Source organism: Hypanus sabinus, chromosome 4 (assembly GCF_030144855.1).
Source record: "Hypanus sabinus isolate sHypSab1 chromosome 4, sHypSab1.hap1, whole genome shotgun sequence".
NCBI classification, from domain to species: domain Eukaryota; kingdom Metazoa; phylum Chordata; class Chondrichthyes; order Myliobatiformes; family Dasyatidae; genus Hypanus; species Hypanus sabinus.
The window spans coordinates 21612107-21628891 of NC_082709.1; the positions used below are offsets into that span (position 1 = coordinate 21612107).

Consider the following 16785-nt stretch of genomic DNA (forward strand, 5'->3'; position numbering starts at 1 on the left):
GAAAGTTGCAGGAAAGATCACTGTGGATGAGTAGGAAATAACTGGCAACAACATTAATGTTTCCATATTAAATTGCACATCCATACCTTCAGAAATAATGCTGAATGCAGATATTTTCATCATTATAACTATAAAGCAGTTAGTTTTTCTGAGAAATATCCAAGAAATTAAAGGATTCAAACTGAAAAACTATAGGTCTGAATCCAAATAAAATTAACAAACAGATTTTCTGAAATTAAAATTTAATTACAAAACTCAAGTCAAAACTACAGGCATGATTGCAAGAAATTTGTAAAATTAAAAACCTGCCTAAAACAATAAATACATACATGTACATTTTATGTACACTAAGTATTTTGGGGTCAATGTATTTCTATATCAGCCTGTAAGCTCTTTTGTAATCTTGCAATGTTAGCGTCTAGAGCTGCTAAACTATTCCGGAAGTTTTGCTCATCCCAAGAATTAAATGAAGAAAATGATGACATGCTGCAATTAGATTTTTTGTACCTATAATCAATACTTGAGAAACTTGAATCAACAGCTGAAACAGTGTCATCCTGTAATTGTGGCCCACTTCTCAGAGCAGGAGTAGTACATGAATCTACATTGGATTTAGAAAGTCCTATAATATTGTCCAAAGGCCTTGTTTGGATGTGATTATTTTTTGATGCTCCCAGATCTGATGAACACCTTCTCGGTATAGTTTTCTCCTTTAAATTAGCAGGAATGGACATTTCTTCAGCAATCACCATTTCTGGCTTTTCCAACTCTTCATGGCATGGCTTTATCACCAGTCCATTACATGAACCTCCACCATCATTATGCAACATATTTGATCTAATATGTGATTGAACTGGTATACATTCCTTCCTCACCGGTTCATTTCCTTGCTTGGATGCATTGCTTACTAATGGAATGTATGTAGTTTCATCCAGATTTGAGTCTTCATACTTAATATTGTGACATTCAGTCTGTGCCCTGTATATAGAGAAACTTGAGGGTGAAGATTTTCCTGATAGGCCATTATTCGGAGATATTCTGGCCGCTACAGCAGTTAGATTAGGTTGAAGAGGTGTGGAGCATTGTTCAGATTCCAATGCTTTATATGGCAATGACAAAGCCGGTGTGTCCTGAACAGAGTTCGTGCTCAGATTTTTAAGATAAGCTGCCACAGAGCTCAAACATGGATCATCTTGAAGATGCTTTTCATACTCCTGAAGGTGGCTTCTGGTCAGTCTTGAGGTAGGCTTTACAAAATCCATACTAAGATCAGAAAGAAGTCTTTCCATACTGCCTTGCAAAGTTCTGTTGAACAGCCAAAACACATAATGAATGATCACCGTTTTCCATCAAGTATAAAAATAATACCACATAGTTAAATCACTTGATATTAAAAGTATAACAGGATCGTAACTTCAATGTGGGTTACGTTGATCTGCTTAGAACGAAATAAAACTTCTGTAAGAACCCTCCTGCTAATTCTTGCATTAGACAAACTAATTAGGAAGCAAGCTTTAATTTGTATACTTGTTTTGCATTTATTTATCATTTGAAGGAGATTTCATTTGCAAGATTGATCTCCTTACCAGCATAAAATATTAATCAATTGTCATCTACAAGTTTTTCTTGAAGCACAGAACAGAAATTAAAAAAACCTTGCTAGGCAGTTGTAAGGCATACTGGTCTGTTTTATTAATACTTATTCAAGTTTGGGGTCTGAATGTTGCTGGCAACGCCAGCAGTATGAGGGAAGAGTAGACCCAATGGAGAGGGGGTGATGGACAGATGAAACCAGATGGGGGAGGGTTTGTATAGAGGCTCGTGGTTGAAAAGTGGGATCGGACTGCAAGGGGATGATGAGCAGGTGGAACCAGGTAGGGATAGGGAAGGTGAACAAAAAGAGAAGTGAACTTGGTGATTGGTAAGTGTGTGGGGGAGAAAGACACTGCGAGTATGGGTTACTGAAATTGGAAGATACATTGTTCATATCATTGAGTTGTAAACTATCCAAACAGAATGAGATTTTCTGGCACAATCAGCTATTAGCAGTTTTTGTTGTGTAAAATAATAGTTCAAACTCTTTCATGCTTTCTGAATATTGAGGCTTTGCCCTTGGATTTTAAAGATTTGTGCCTCCAACAAATATAAATGTTTCAATCTTGAGTTCTTTAACAAATTAAATATTTACATATTTTGTCATCTGTCCTCAAGATGCTTATTTCATTTCATTTTTATTCACCTCTTCTAGTGCTTAAGATCACTTACGTAATATGGTTACTGGAAGATCAATAAACAATATTCAAAGTCATATCAGGCCATCTGCACTAGCCTCCAATTAACAGTTCTCTGAACTCCCAAATTTTATTTTAATGAGTGAGCTATAGGGGTATGTTAACATCGGCATGCTTCTGAATTAAACTTTAATTTTAGCACTCAACAAAGTTGGTTTTCATTTTACTCCTCTTAATTGCTCACAACCAAGGGTCAACCAATTATAATTACCAATATTATTCTTTAAATATGTTATACTAGAAACTTAATTATGGAATTTGGACAAATACTGCAGTGTGCATTGTCAGCTTGCCGCTGATCTTGTTTTAAATAAGTTTAACTCAGGCAATCCTCCTAGTGGGGAATTACAGAAATAGAAAAGAAAATTTCATGTAATGAGGCCCTGTACATTGAAAAGGCCTTCTGTGGCAATATGAGGTTTAATGTGGTGACCTGAAAAAAAGGACTAGAAAGTACTCCACTTTAATTTTTACTCAAATTTTGAAATATAAATATATTTAATTCTCCAATGAAATGCAATACAGCACAATCAAATCCTGTGTCATTGTTAATAATAGCATTGCTAAAGTTGAAACCTACCATTTACAGATGCCAGTGCTTTAGGAAGGCTTTAGAATGAATGGCTGCTAGGAAGGAAACACTAATGTTTGAATTTCAAAGTTGTAAGTAGACTTATGCCCATTTATATTATAGGAATAATTCTTGTGGGTATTATAAGTATATTCTGGGAAATATACTTTTTATTACCTCTGTCCCTAACAAAAGAATACTGCTTGCTGCCCAATAATAGTTTACATTAACTACCTAATGATCTGACCATTTATAATTGATTGAAAATTTTAGCATTAAAATTCCCACGAAGGGAAAGAATTCATCATAAGATATTGAAATAGCACTTCTTCCCCTTCAAAAAAGATCCCTTTAGTTATTTCAACTAAAATTCATAGATTCTAAAAGTCAAAAATGAAAACTGAATCTGAAACTGGAAGAAATATAAGACCCATCTTATAACTTTTGTATCAAAGGTCCATCTCTAGCTTTAAATGCTTCAATGTGAAATTTTATATAAATCCTCTGCAAATTATATAAAGGGACTAAATATAAAAGTCCCTGAAGTTTCAAAATTGTTGACAGAAATCCTCTGTGTTACCTGGTTAGTTCACGCAATCTGCTCACTTCTGCATCACGCTGATGTAATGTTATTTCCAAGATTTGATTTTCTTTTTCAGAGGCTTCCAGATTTAGCTGAATCTTCCTCATTTTGGTTAAGGCTTCATCCACTTCTAGAATAGGAGAAACAACAAAAATTAAATCTACTCAGATTCAGTGAACTCTAATTAAAGTATTTCTGACTTACCCATTTTGACTCGAGTTGTGTCCATCTCACATTGCTGTCTACTCTGGAACAGATCCTGTTCTTTCCCCTGCATCTGCCGGAGTAATTGTTTGTTCTGCTCTCTTTGACTGCTTATAACATTCAGCAACTCTTCATTTTTCCTTTGCAACAACTCAAGTTCTTTCAGTGATTCTCTCAGTTGGGTGTGCAATGTTGTGTTCATGGACTGTAAGGAGATCACTGCAAAAATTGCAAAAGTATCTACAGTTAAAATAAGATGAAATTGGCCTTCTATTTCTTTTGCTATTTAGACGACTTTGTGGATATTAAGGGAATACAGAAATATGATATATTACTAGGGAGTGGTTTTAAAATAAAAGATGGTCTTCTTGATTAACTTAAAAAATTAATGAGTTCATTCACACTCAATGAATGCAAAGGAAATTGTGTGAGAGATGAAATAGTATGAATGGATAATGGTTAAGTGCCAGCTAATACAAGACTAGTTACATCTCCAAAGAACTTTGCGACATGTCAAAATCAAAGTAACAGAAATTGAATAAACAACTTAAGAGTCTTGATTGATATTGGACTGTTCCAATTTTCATTTATATTTTACAAATATTTCTGCAATTCGGTTTTTAAAAAGCACCAATCCAGCACTTGTCATGCTGGCACTCCAATGTGCCAAAGTTAATCTAAAAACACTAGCATAAGATAGATAACTTGCAAAACACTTCTGTGTACTGTACAGAGTGACAGAGCTTAGCTTGCCATTTATTATTCTAATAATTATTATTAGAGGTTGTTGTAAAATGTCAAATGGAAATGTGGCAATTAGTTACAAGTTTTTTGAAAAACAGTTTGTTGTAATGTCATTAAAAGCTTCATGAATAATAGTAAAAAGTTCAAAATTCAAAGTAAATTTTATTATCAAATTCCAAACACGAGGACATCTGCAGATGCTGGAAATTCAAGCAACACACACAAAATGCTAGTGGAACGCAGTGGGCCAGGTAGCATCTATAGGCAGAAGCACAGTTGTCATTACGGGCCGAGACTCTTCATCAGGACCTACGGAAAGAAAAGCTAAATTTGAAAGTGGGAGGGGGAGGGGGGGGATCCGAAATGATAGGAGAAGACAGGAGGGGGAGGGATGAAGCTAAGAGCTGGAAAGGTGATTGGCAAAAGGGATACAGCTGGTGAAGGGAAAGGATCATGGGACGGGAGGCCTAGGGAGAAAGAAAGAGGGAGGGGAGCACCAGAGGGAGGGAATAATAAATAAATAGATAAATAAATAAATAAGGGATGGGGTAAGAAGGGGAGGAGGGGCATTAACGTTATTCTGGCTAGAGATCTGTGACTACTGGTGTTCTCTCATGATCTGAACTGAAACATCTACTGTTTGTGATATGCTCAATGGTAATGGTAGCAAATTGCAATCTAGATCGTAAATATGAATAAATAAACCAATAAAAAAATTGGTGGGAAGGGATTGACTAAGTTGATTGAATCTTCACAAAGTCCAAAATATTGTATTTACTTTTTGCAAATGATTCAATATGGTTTCCAGCATTATCAGTAAAAATCACACAATTAGTGCTTGAGGTTCTTAGTTTTAATCAACAATAACAATGTTGAAAAAAGTGAAAGTCTAATTTTAAAAATAGTTTATTTTATAAAACATTTACTTAAATTAAACACTGCCAGAAATATATTTATGAAGACAACTGTGTATTTCAAGAACACTTTGCAACGTGTGGATATTGTTTATGGACAACTGATTAATCACACTTATTTGTGGATACTTAATCACCTACACCAGTCAGTAATATGACAGAACTTTGATTGATCAAGGTTCAATCAACTAACAACAAAATTATAAAGAAAACTACTTCTTTTGGCATCTGCTTTTTCATTTTGTTTCATTACTTTCTAAAGAACAGCATTTTGAACTGAATAGAACCGACTTTATTTCTTACATCCTTCACATACACGAGTAAAAATCTTCACGTTACGTCTATCTAAAGGTGCAATGTGCAATTTATAGTAATTTGTAATAAACAGTACTAGTAGTAAATAGTATGTACAATAGGACAGTCAATATAGCATAGAAATACAGTTGTGTCAGCATGAATAAATCAGTCTGATGGCCTGGTGGAAGAAGCTGTCCTGGAGCCTGCTGGTCCTGGCTTTTATGCTGTGCTACTATTTTCCAGATGGTAGCAGCTGGAATAGTTTGTGGTTAAGGTGATTTGGGAACCCAGTGATTCTCTGGGCCCTTTTTACGCACCTGTCTCTGTAAATGTCCTGAATAGTGGGAAGTTCACATTGACAGATGTGCTGGCCTGTTCGCACCACTCACTGCAGAATCCTGTGATTAAGGGAAGTACAGTTCCCATACCAAGCAGCGATGCAGCCAATCAGCATACTCTCAATTGTGCCCCTATAGAAAATCCTTAGGATTTTGGGACTCATGCCAAATTTCTTCAGCTGTCTGAGGTGGAAGAGGCGCTGTTGTGCTTTTTTCACCACACAGCTGGTATGTACAGACCACGTGAGATCCTCGGTGTAGTGTATGCAGAGGAACTTAAAGTTGTTCCATCCTCTTAACCCCAGATCCATTGATGCCAATAGGGGTTAGCCGTCTCCATTCCTCCTGTAGTCCACAACCAGCTCCTTTGTTTTCGCGACATCGAGGGAGAAGTTGTTCTTTTGTCACTACTGTGTCAGGGTAATGACTTCCTCTTTGTAGACTGCCTCATTATTATGTGAGATAAGGCCAATTAATGTAGCATCATCAGCAAATTTAATTAGCAGATTGGAGCTGTGGGTGGCGACACTATCATGAGTATATAGACAGTAAAGGAGGGGACTTAGAACTCCTGTGTTAAGGGTCAGAGAGGCAGAGATGAGGGAGCCCACTATTACCACCTGCCGGCAACCTGACAGGAAGTCCAGGATCCAACTGCACAAGGTAGGGTGAAGGCCAAGGTCTCCGAGCTTCTTGTCAAGCCTGGTGTTGAATGCTGAACTGTAGTCCAAGAACAGCATTCTCACATAAGCATCCTTCTTCTCCAGATGTGTAAGAATGGAGCATAGAACTGTGGCTATTGCTTCATCTGTCGATTGGTTGTGTCAGTAGACAAATTGTAGGGGGTCCACTGTGGGTCCACTGCAGATATAGTCCTTGACCAGCCTCTCAAAGCATTTGCTTATTATTGAGGTGAGTGCAACAGGACACCAGTCGGTCAGACATGTTACCTTGGTCTTTTTAGGTACAGGAACAATGGTGGACATTTTGAAGCAGGAGGGCACTCTACACTGGGAGAGGGGGAGATTAAAAATGTCTGTAAACACACCTGCCAGTTGTGCTGTACACATCCTGAGTACCCACACTGGGATGCTGTCCGGTCCTTCAGCCTTGTGACTGTCCACTCATTGGAAACACCTGCATACTTCAGCCTCAGAGATGACCAAGGTGCCAGTCGCATCGGTGGCTCTCCCCGGGCAGAGTATTGGTGACTTCGAACCAAACCAAAAAAGATTTAGCTCCTCTGGGAGAGAGGCAGCGATGTTGGTAGCACTACTGTGTTTAGCTTTGAAGTCTGCAATGGCCATAAGCCATAAGCTGCTTGCGTTGTTGGTGGAGAGTTGTGTCTGGACCTTATCTCTGTATTGTCATTTCACTGCCTTGATGACTTTGCGTATATTGTAGCTGCATTTCTTGAGTTCCTGTTGATTACCAGCAATGTGAGCTCTGTCTTGTGTGGTTGTGTAGTGCTGCTTGCATGGAACTGTTGATCCAGGGTTTCTGGTTTGGATAGACCCTGACCAATTTCTGGGCGACAACATCCTCGATGCACTTCTGGATGAAGCTCGTGACCCCATCCGTGAACTGAGACATCCTCATCACAAAAGACATTTCAGTTGATGTCAAAGCAGTTCTGAAGCATGGAGACTGATTGGTCGGACCCACAGTGGACGGTATTAACTATAGCCACCTCTTGCTTCAGCTTTTGTTTGTACACAGGCAGAGGGAAGATGGAGGAATGATCCGATTTCCCAAACGGCGGGCGAAGGAGTGCTTTGTAAGCATTGTGGAAGGGAGAGCAGCAGTAGTTGAGTATGCTATCTCCCTGTGTGCTCACCTGGATGTGTTTACAAAACTTAGGTGAGACTTTAGACAGCGATGCTCCATTAAAGTCTCCGGCAACAATGAAGCAGCCTCTGAGTGTACAGTCTCCAGTTTGCTGATGGTCTTGTACAATTCTTTGAGAGCCAGGTCAGTATCAGCCTGCGGCAGAATGTACACCACTTTGATAATAACAGCTGTGAACTCCCTAGGCAGCCAGAAAGGTCTACACAGCAGCACAAGCTACCCCAGATCCAGGGAACAGAAGGATTTGAGGGCATGCACATTCCGGGTGTTGCAACAAGCATTATTGACCATGAAGCATACCTCACCACCTTTATTCTTCCCAGAGAGATTTTTAGACCTGTCCACCCGGATGGTGTGATCCGGTATCTCCTCCATTAGCCAGGTCTCCACGAAGCACAAAATGTTATATTCTTTTGTTTCCCGCTGATAGGAGATTCTGGCTCTCAGTTTGCACAGCTTATTGTTCAGGGACTGAACGTTAGCCAAGAGCATGCTAAGGAGCGGCAGATGATTAGCACACTGTCTCAACATCACCAGGCTGCCGGCCCTTCTACCTTGCCACTTCTGAGGTTGCCTCCAAATGAGCCTCCCATGGATCGTGTAAGGAGGGGTTCCCAGTGTAGAAAAGGCGGCATGTTGTGGGTAAATGATGTCTTCCTGATGTTCAGAACAGTCAGTCAATCATATCTGGTGTGACTATCAGCTTCTTGAACAAGAAATGCGAAGAAAATTGCAGAAATTAGCAATACACTGTAAAGTAGGTATGGAGCTCGCAAGTAGGTATGGAGCTGTACATGGCACCATCTTGGCCGCATTTGAAAGGAATTAAAAGAATTAATTCTGAAACATAGGCAAAATTTTTTAAAGATACCAAAATTGTTTCTTTTTAAAACATTACATTTACCTGGATTCAATGCAAAGTTTTAGGCTGAATGAATTATGTCCATAATATGTGAAAAATTAAATACCTTCAAAGTTGCAATCCGTAGACCTGGAATCTTTCTCAGCCTTTTCTCGTTCTCGAAGTTGTTGGTTCACTATTCTTAACCGTCTGCAGAATTTAATAGATCAAAAAATAATTTGAGAACTAAAAACCAGCTCTGGAACAATGTTCACAATACTAACTTTAATAAAAGTAGAAATTTCCTAGTTAGAGAGATTTCAATTCAAGAACTGTTTACCACTGTTGAGGACTCTGTCTTTTGAATTTCCCATGACCTGAAAACAATGATGCATTGTGGACAAATAATAATAAGAGTTTTAAAATTCTGTAAATTTATGATACGTTTGAATGTCAAGATTCTTCTTCTTCAACCCCACCAAGGAGGAACAGACACCATATTTATTTGAATAAAAACATCAAGTAACAACCCACATTTATTTAGTAATATATCTTATGGTGAATCTTGAAATGAGATGTTTATTACCTTTAATTCCCAAATTGGCTCACATTTTGACCAGATTTTCAAAAAAAAAAGGTAAAATTCAAAGCAGACATTAAAAAAGAAATACTATTGACCTGCGAAGCTGGGCATTCTCACTGCGTAGAGGTTGAAGACTCATAGCTATTTCTGCTTGTATGTTAGTGCTTCCAATCACAGTTGGCAATAGAGAGATGCTATCCTCTAGCTCCATTATTAACCTGAAAACTTCAGAGTCATCTGCCAACAGAAACAATGATATTTTACAAACCTATTTATTATTTTGTATTACTATTTAACCTGCAAAATTCATTTACATGCAATGCCATAAATTATGATTTAAATGTTTACTTTTATTGTCACGTTTTTTGTTTGCTAGTCAGTTGTGTATCTATATTTGTTCCCAATGTCATGAACTCTGATCTTCTACAATAATCCTTTAAATAACATCTTTCAAAGTGCCTTCTGGAAATCCTCACACTCTATACCCTTTATTCATTGTGCTTGTTATTATTCTCAAAGAACTAATACATTTGACAAAGTCAAATTTTCCCTTCTGTGAAGCCATCTTGGATTTCTAAATGCCATTCTATTACTGCGGATTCCAGTATTATTGTGTTATGATGATAGACTAATTTTGATATATTTTACTTCCTTTCCAAACTGCTGAGACCTATCCCATATCAAGAATGTTTGAATCACAATCAATTCACCCCATTAACTCTATAAATATTTCCTATAAGGCCAAGGATTCAGTCTTCAGGTTAAAGGGACAACAGCCTTCAATTCAATTAGTTTTAAAGTTCATTTTCCCTTTTATTGAAATGCAATGTGTGTTTTCTACAGTGAGGACAAATAAATACTTGTTTAATTAGTCTTTTGTTTCTTTGTCTCATCATTAATAGGCCAGCTGATCCTTTAAAAAAAATCACTATTACCTTTGCTACTCACTTTTTACATACTTGTAAAAACTCCACTGTCTGTTTTTTGTAACTTCCTGCTTGCACATTCTCAATTTATTCTCTCCATCCAAAATGTTCCACATCTGTTGGTCTACCAATAACTTCACAACATTCTATGCCGTTTGTCAATGTGATAACACCCTTAATTTCTGGAATATTAAATCTAAACTGAAGAATAATAGGGACACTGAGAAAATAATAACAGGATTGAGCAGAGTCAGTATGGATTCATGAATTGTATATAATATTTGTTTAATTTGTTGAATTTGCTTGAGGATTAGGGAGGATCAATGGATGGGATGGATTTTCAGATGACCTTTAATGAGCCTGATACAGGTTGGTCAACAAAGTTAGTGAACTCAGAACTGAGGATTATATAACACCATGGATCAAAAGAGTGGAAAGAAACAGACATTTCCTCAGGTTGGCAGAATGCAATACAGGAATTAATGCCAGATACTCTCAATGTAGATCAACAATTAGCTGAGAGGACCAAATATCAGTTCCAAATTTGCTGTTGATACAAAGGTAGGTAGGATTGCAAGTAGGAAGGAATCTATAAAGAGGATTGAAGGGAAAAGCTGAATGAGCAACAACATGGCAGGTAGAACATGGAAAACTAATGGAATGTCTGTTGCAAAACATGCTTTACTTTTAATATAAATAGCAACAGATTGGGAAACATTTATGTTCAAAATGACCCAGAAGCCCTTGTAAACAAGTCACTGATGAACATCCAAATGCATCAAGCAAATAGGAAAGAAAATGTTGGTTTTTATTCTGAGGGGATTTGTGTGCATTGATTGCAATGGGGCCTTGGAGATTCTACATCTGGAGTATTGCATAAAGTTTTGTCTCCTTACATAAACAAAATACATTTGCCTTAGAGAGACTGCACGAAGCATTCACTAGAACACTTTCAGGGAAAGTAGGTTTAATTAGGTCTGTCATCTGCAGAATTTATAAGAATTTTAAGCAATTTCACTGAAAATTGCAAAATTTAGACAGCTTGATACAATATAATGACTCATGAGTAGGAATCAGAATCAGGTATATTATCACCGTATACATACAGAATAGATTAAAAAATGTGCAAGAAGCAGAAATACTGCATATTAAAAAAAGTGAGGTAGTGTCCAAGGGTTCAATGTCCATTTAGGAATCAGATGGCAGAGGAGAAGCTGTCCCTGAATTGCTCAGTGTCTGCCTTCAGGCTTCTGTACCTCTTATCTGATGGTAACAGTGAGAAAAGGGCATGCCTTGGGTGTTGGAAGTCCTTAATAATGGACGCTGCCTTTCTGAGACACCGCTCCCTGAAGATGTCCTTGGTACTTTGTAGGCTAGTACTCAAGATGGAGCTGACTAGATTTACAACCCTTTGCAGTTTCTTTCGGTCCTGTGCAGTAGCCCCCCATACCAATGAGGTAGGTAGAAAACCTTTAGAATTCTCTGTTGAAAAAGCTTTAGAAACTCAGTTATTGAATTCTTCCAAAAGGAAAACTGATAGATTTTGGATATGAAAGAAATCAAAGAAAATAGAAATATGAAGAGGAACCCAACAATGAATGTTGGAACAATTTGTCCTTTAGTTTGCTATAGATGGATTATCTTTCTTCTGGAGATTTTAGTTATGAAATCAGATCTTTGTCTACAATTTTATTAATTTTACTTGTTTACTGTAGCCAATTTTGCCTTTGTATATTTATAATTGCCCTCAAGTTAAAGGCACTTAATTCAGACCAGAGGTTTCTCATTTTCAAGCTGAACTGTGAATTCTATCTCCTCCTCTGAGGACCTTTTAATATGAGATTCATTAATCCTATTTCATTGTGCATGATTAAATCTAAAATAGTGTGTGCCACAGTTGGTTTCACAACCTATTCTTCTGAGCAATTGTTTTGAATATCCTCATTTTGAACTCATCATCAAGGGTATTTTGAATTGGTGAATGGAGTACATTATTATATTCTCATCAATGAGGGAGTTGGGTTGAAAGATGGCCTATATATTACACAGTTTTGACTTCTTTTTCTTCTTTAATTCCAGCAAAAGTGATTTTGTAACTTGGTCTTCCCAATTGAGGTGATCTCTTGTTGCTGTACAGAGCAAGCACAACTCTTTTTCCTTCCTGACTATACTTCCAAAATGTCAAGTCAATTAAACTGGAATATTCAATTCCAGTTGCTCACCTTACAGTAACATTGAAGAGTTCGTAACCATTTATTTCTATTTAATTATTAATTATAGGAATATTGTGTGCATTCAAATAGAATTGTTGATGATTTTTTTAAAAATAATTTGTTCCCCATCCTGACTTAATTTGTAGGTGTAATCTTATATTTGTCTTCTGTCCTTGGTTATTAGTTTCATCATTCTGTATTTTACCATCCACTACCAAATTTCTGAGCAAATGTTTTGAATATCCTCATTTTGAACTCATCATCAAGGATACTTTGAATTGTTGAGTGGAGTACATTATTATATTCACACCAATGAGGGAGTTGGGTTTAAAGACATTTTCCTTCCTCTTAAATTTTCTGGATGGCTGCCAGTGACTAGTGGAGTTCCACATTAGGGTTGGTGTTGGAACCGTTTCTTTTGATGCTATATGTCAATGATTTTAATAATGGGATTAATAGCTCTGTGACCAAGTTTGTGGACAATACAAAGACAGGTGGAGGGGCAGGTAGTATTGAGGAAGCAGGGAATCTGCAGAAGGACTTGACAGATTAGGAGAATGGGCAAAGAACTGGCAGATGGAAGATAGTGTAGGGAAGTGCAAGGTCATGCACTTGGGTTGGAGGAATAAATTTTTAAAATTTAAAACAGAGTTGTAAAGGGACTTGGGAGTCTTCGTGTAGTAAGATTCCCTAAAGGTTAACTTGCACTTTAAGTCAGTGGTAAGGAAGGAAAATGTAATGTCAGCATTCATTTCAAGAAGACTAGAGTATAAAGGCCAGGATGTAATACTAAGGCTTTATAAGGCATTGGTCAGACTGCTCTTGGAGTACTGTGAGCAGCTTTGGCCCCTTATCTAAGGAAAGGTGTGCTGGCCTTTGAGATGATCCAGGAGTGAAAATAAAGAATAAAAATGATTCTGGAATGAAAGTGTTAACATATGAGGAGTGCTTAAAGCCTCTGGGCCTGTACTTACCAGAGTTTAGAAAAATGAGAGTGGAACAGACTCAATGGGCCGAATGCCCTAAATTTGTTATGTCTTATGATCTTTCTGGTCTTTTACTTTCTCCCATCTGAACCCCTCTTTCCACAACTAGTTATAAAATGCCAATTTTAGTTGCACCTTTTGCAGCAGATCATTTAGACAGTAAACCCTTTATTTGTCAGACAAAAACTCAATACTCACCAATCAATCATAATTTCATAGTTTGAATATGTTTTCTTGTTTTTCATATTCTTGATTTGGATCATAGCCATTGGTACTTCCTAATGATTTAACTCAATTTTTTCATAAGGAGCTGTTGAATTTTTCTTCTAAAGCAGTTCTTTTCCCCACTTTACCTATTTTCCTAGTAACCAATTTCTACATTTAGTATTTTGAAGGAGTGCTTCACATTGCTTCAACATATGGTTCTGATATTTAAACCCAATGAAATAGTACATACGTTCCCTTATAATACAAAAGCATGTCTCACTACACTTTAAACTGTAAATAATCTTTGATTAAAGGGGATTGAAATTAAAACATGTTCTTATACAGTTGTGTATTCTTAATTAGTTCAAATAAATATCATTTTTGGTGTAGTGTCCAAAACTTCAGAACCTGCTGTAAATTGTCAGGAAAGCAGGCAGCATCAATGGAAAGAGAAAAAAAATTATCGTTTTCAAAGTAATAATCTTTGTTAGTATGTCAGCACTTTTTGTTCTAGTATCAGATTTCATGCATCTGTAATATTTTATTTCCATATTTGTTTGTTTGTGAAGTTAACATAAATTTAAGAAAAGTTTTAGCATTTCATTTCTATTAGGGATAGTCAGTCAACATGTGCATGTTGTGCCTCATGAGCATAATTGAGATTTTTGAGGTGACATAACAAATTGATGAATTAATATGTGGATATGGTGGACATGGATTTTAGTTTGACAAGGTTCCCCAAGGTAGACGTATCCAAAAACTCATTAGGCATCAGATCTATGGAAACATGGCTACGTGGATCCTTGATTAGCTTGCTCACAGAAGACAGAGGGTGTAGTATATGGAGGGTATTCTACCTAGAGATCAGCGACTAGTGCTGTTCTGCAGGGATCTGTTCCAGAACATCTGCTCTTTGTGATTTTTATAAATGACTTGGATGAAGACATAGATGAGTGGCTTAGTAAGTTTATCGATGACATGAAGGTTGCAGCTGTTGTGGATAGTGCAGAAGGTTGTCCTAGGTTAGAGAACTGAGCGGAGAAGTGGCAAAATGGAGTTCAGTCCAAAAAAGTGTCAAGTGATACACTTTGGAAGATCAGACTTGAAATCAGAGTACAAGGCAGGATTTTTAGGAGCGACCTTGGGGTCCAAGTCCATATATCTCTCAAAGTTGTCGCACAAGTTAATAGAGTAGTTAGAAAGTGTATGGTGTGCCAGCATTTATTAGTGGAGTAGGGAGGGAAGATTATGTTCAAGAGCTGTGAGGTAATGTAACAGCTCTATAAAACTCTGATTCGACTACACTACCACTCTTCAAGTATTGTGTTCAGTACATTATAGGAATGACATGGAAGGTTTAGAGAGGGTGTAGAGATTCACCAGGATGCTACCTAAATTACAGAACCAGTCTTATGAGGAAAGGTTGAAACAACTAGGGCTTTTCTCTTTGGAGTGGTGGAGGATGAGAGACAACTTAATAGAGGTGTATAAAATTACAAGAGGCATAGACAAAGTTGTCAGCCAGCACCTTTTTCACAGAGCAAAAATGGCCAACACAGAAGACATCCATTTAAGGTAAGTGGAGGAAAGTTTAGAGGAGATATCAGAGGTAGGTGTTTTACAAAGAGAGTGGTGGGTGCCTGCACCACACTGCCAGGGATTGTGATAGAGACTGATATAATTGGGATATTTCAAAGACTCTTAGGCACATGGATGTAAGAAAAATGGAGGGTTATGGGCTGTGCAAGACAGAAAGGTTAGATTGATCATGGTGTAGATTTGTATTGGTCAGCACAACATCGTGGGTCGAAGATCCCATGCTCTCCTGTACTGCTCTGTTTTATGTTCACTGTCAATTTCAGAGTAGAGTCCTCAGATAGATACATTTATAATTGTGCAAATAACTGCTTAAAGATTACGTAAATAAAACTTCACTTTGGTAATCAAACACAGCCAATGATCAACATTTGATAAACAATTAACAATGATCTATAAAGAAAATGGAATTAATGAAGGATTAGTAGGTAGTTTCCGTGGTGTATGTCTCTATAACTGAGGCTTCACTTCTGCTGAATATTGCCAAGTTGAAGTGCAGAAATGACATAGAATGGATAGAGTGAATAAGAAAATATATACTGTACTCTACTTTTCAAAACATTATCAAAATATTTACTTTGACTACCTTGATCAGCAACCAGAGCCTTAAGTTCACTCAGAAGGTATCTGACAGTTTTAATCTTCTTGGCTGTTTTGTCAGGACTCTGTTTCTTAGGTTTTGCTTGTTTGGCAAAATAATTCTGGCCAATGGTGTCCTTTACTGGTTCAACATCCAGTAGATTGGAGTGAGCATCTTCAACAGTATTCCAGTCAGTGGGTTCAGTTTCTGAATTGTTATTGTCTGCTGCTTGCATCTGTGCTTTGCAAGTCACATGATGGGTCTCTTTTGCTTGCTGCTCTCTTTGGGTGTTGCAGCATTGGATACACATCAGTTGTTCTTGTTCCTTCCATTGTTGTGGGCCTTGGCTATCCGATATGTGTCTTCCATCACTATGATGAGACAAAGGGTATGTAGACACAGTAGGGGTAACAGTAGCTGATACTGGATAGACTGGCAGAAAGTTCAACCCTTTGTGGGAAGCAGGTTGATTGCAAGGGTCACTGGAAATATTCTGCTACAAAATATGGAAAATGAATTGTAATGTAAAGCTCAGCAAGATAGTGAAAGTATTTTTAATATAGGAACTATTGTCATTGTTTTTTCAGATCTTAGCACAAGCCCAAGAGGAGCTCTCCTGTTGTAATGTTGCCTTTAGCTACCCTCCCTGTTTACAGAATTTATTAGTGAGATGTTTGTGGAAACGTGAGGAGTTCAACCACCACCTCTTTCCTCCCAACTTGGCCACGGAGGAAATTTCAATACTTGTTACTGTGGGATGCAGTTTCTGCCACTGGGTGGTGCTAAGCACACTAAGAATAGCAGCAGTAAATCACACACAATGACTTGTGCTTACTTCATTTCCATTAGATCCACTTAAGCTTCCTTCCCTATTTCCTGTTACTCAGCCAATTTTATGCGCACCAATATGCTCCCTTGTAGACTATGAACTTTTGTTGTTGAGAAACTATTCGGGCAAGTTAGAAAATATTAAGTAGAAGCAGGTTTTAAAGAGTGCCTTAAAGAAGTAAAGCACTTTGTTTATTTATGGATACCGTGCGGAGCAGGCGCTTCAGGCCCTATG

The 16785-nt window shown here is 37.5% G+C and overlaps 1 protein-coding gene across 6 annotated transcripts in view; it reads right to left on the reverse strand.

Moving 5' to 3' along the window:
• Positions 1 to 235: 235 nt before the first annotated feature.
• Positions 236 to 16785, reverse strand: part of ccdc14 (coiled-coil domain containing 14) — a 60115-nt gene continuing 43565 nt past the window's right edge. For 3 of the 6 annotated variants that reach the window (XM_059966558.1, XM_059966557.1, XM_059966552.1), the window contains 6 exons: positions 15720 to 16218; positions 9310 to 9451; positions 8759 to 8841; positions 3650 to 3868; positions 3443 to 3575; positions 236 to 1305 (listed from right to left, as the gene is read on the reverse strand). In XM_059966558.1, coding sequence (XP_059822541.1) covers positions 363 to 1305; positions 3443 to 3575; positions 3650 to 3868; positions 8759 to 8841; positions 9310 to 9451; positions 15720 to 16218 — 2019 coding nt within the window. In that variant the 3' untranslated portion in view covers positions 236 to 362. The remainder of the gene's footprint in view (positions 1306 to 3442; positions 3576 to 3649; positions 3869 to 8758; positions 8842 to 9309; positions 9452 to 15719; positions 16219 to 16785) is intronic. The other 3 variants (XM_059966553.1, XM_059966555.1, XM_059966554.1) reach the window with 3 other exon arrangements.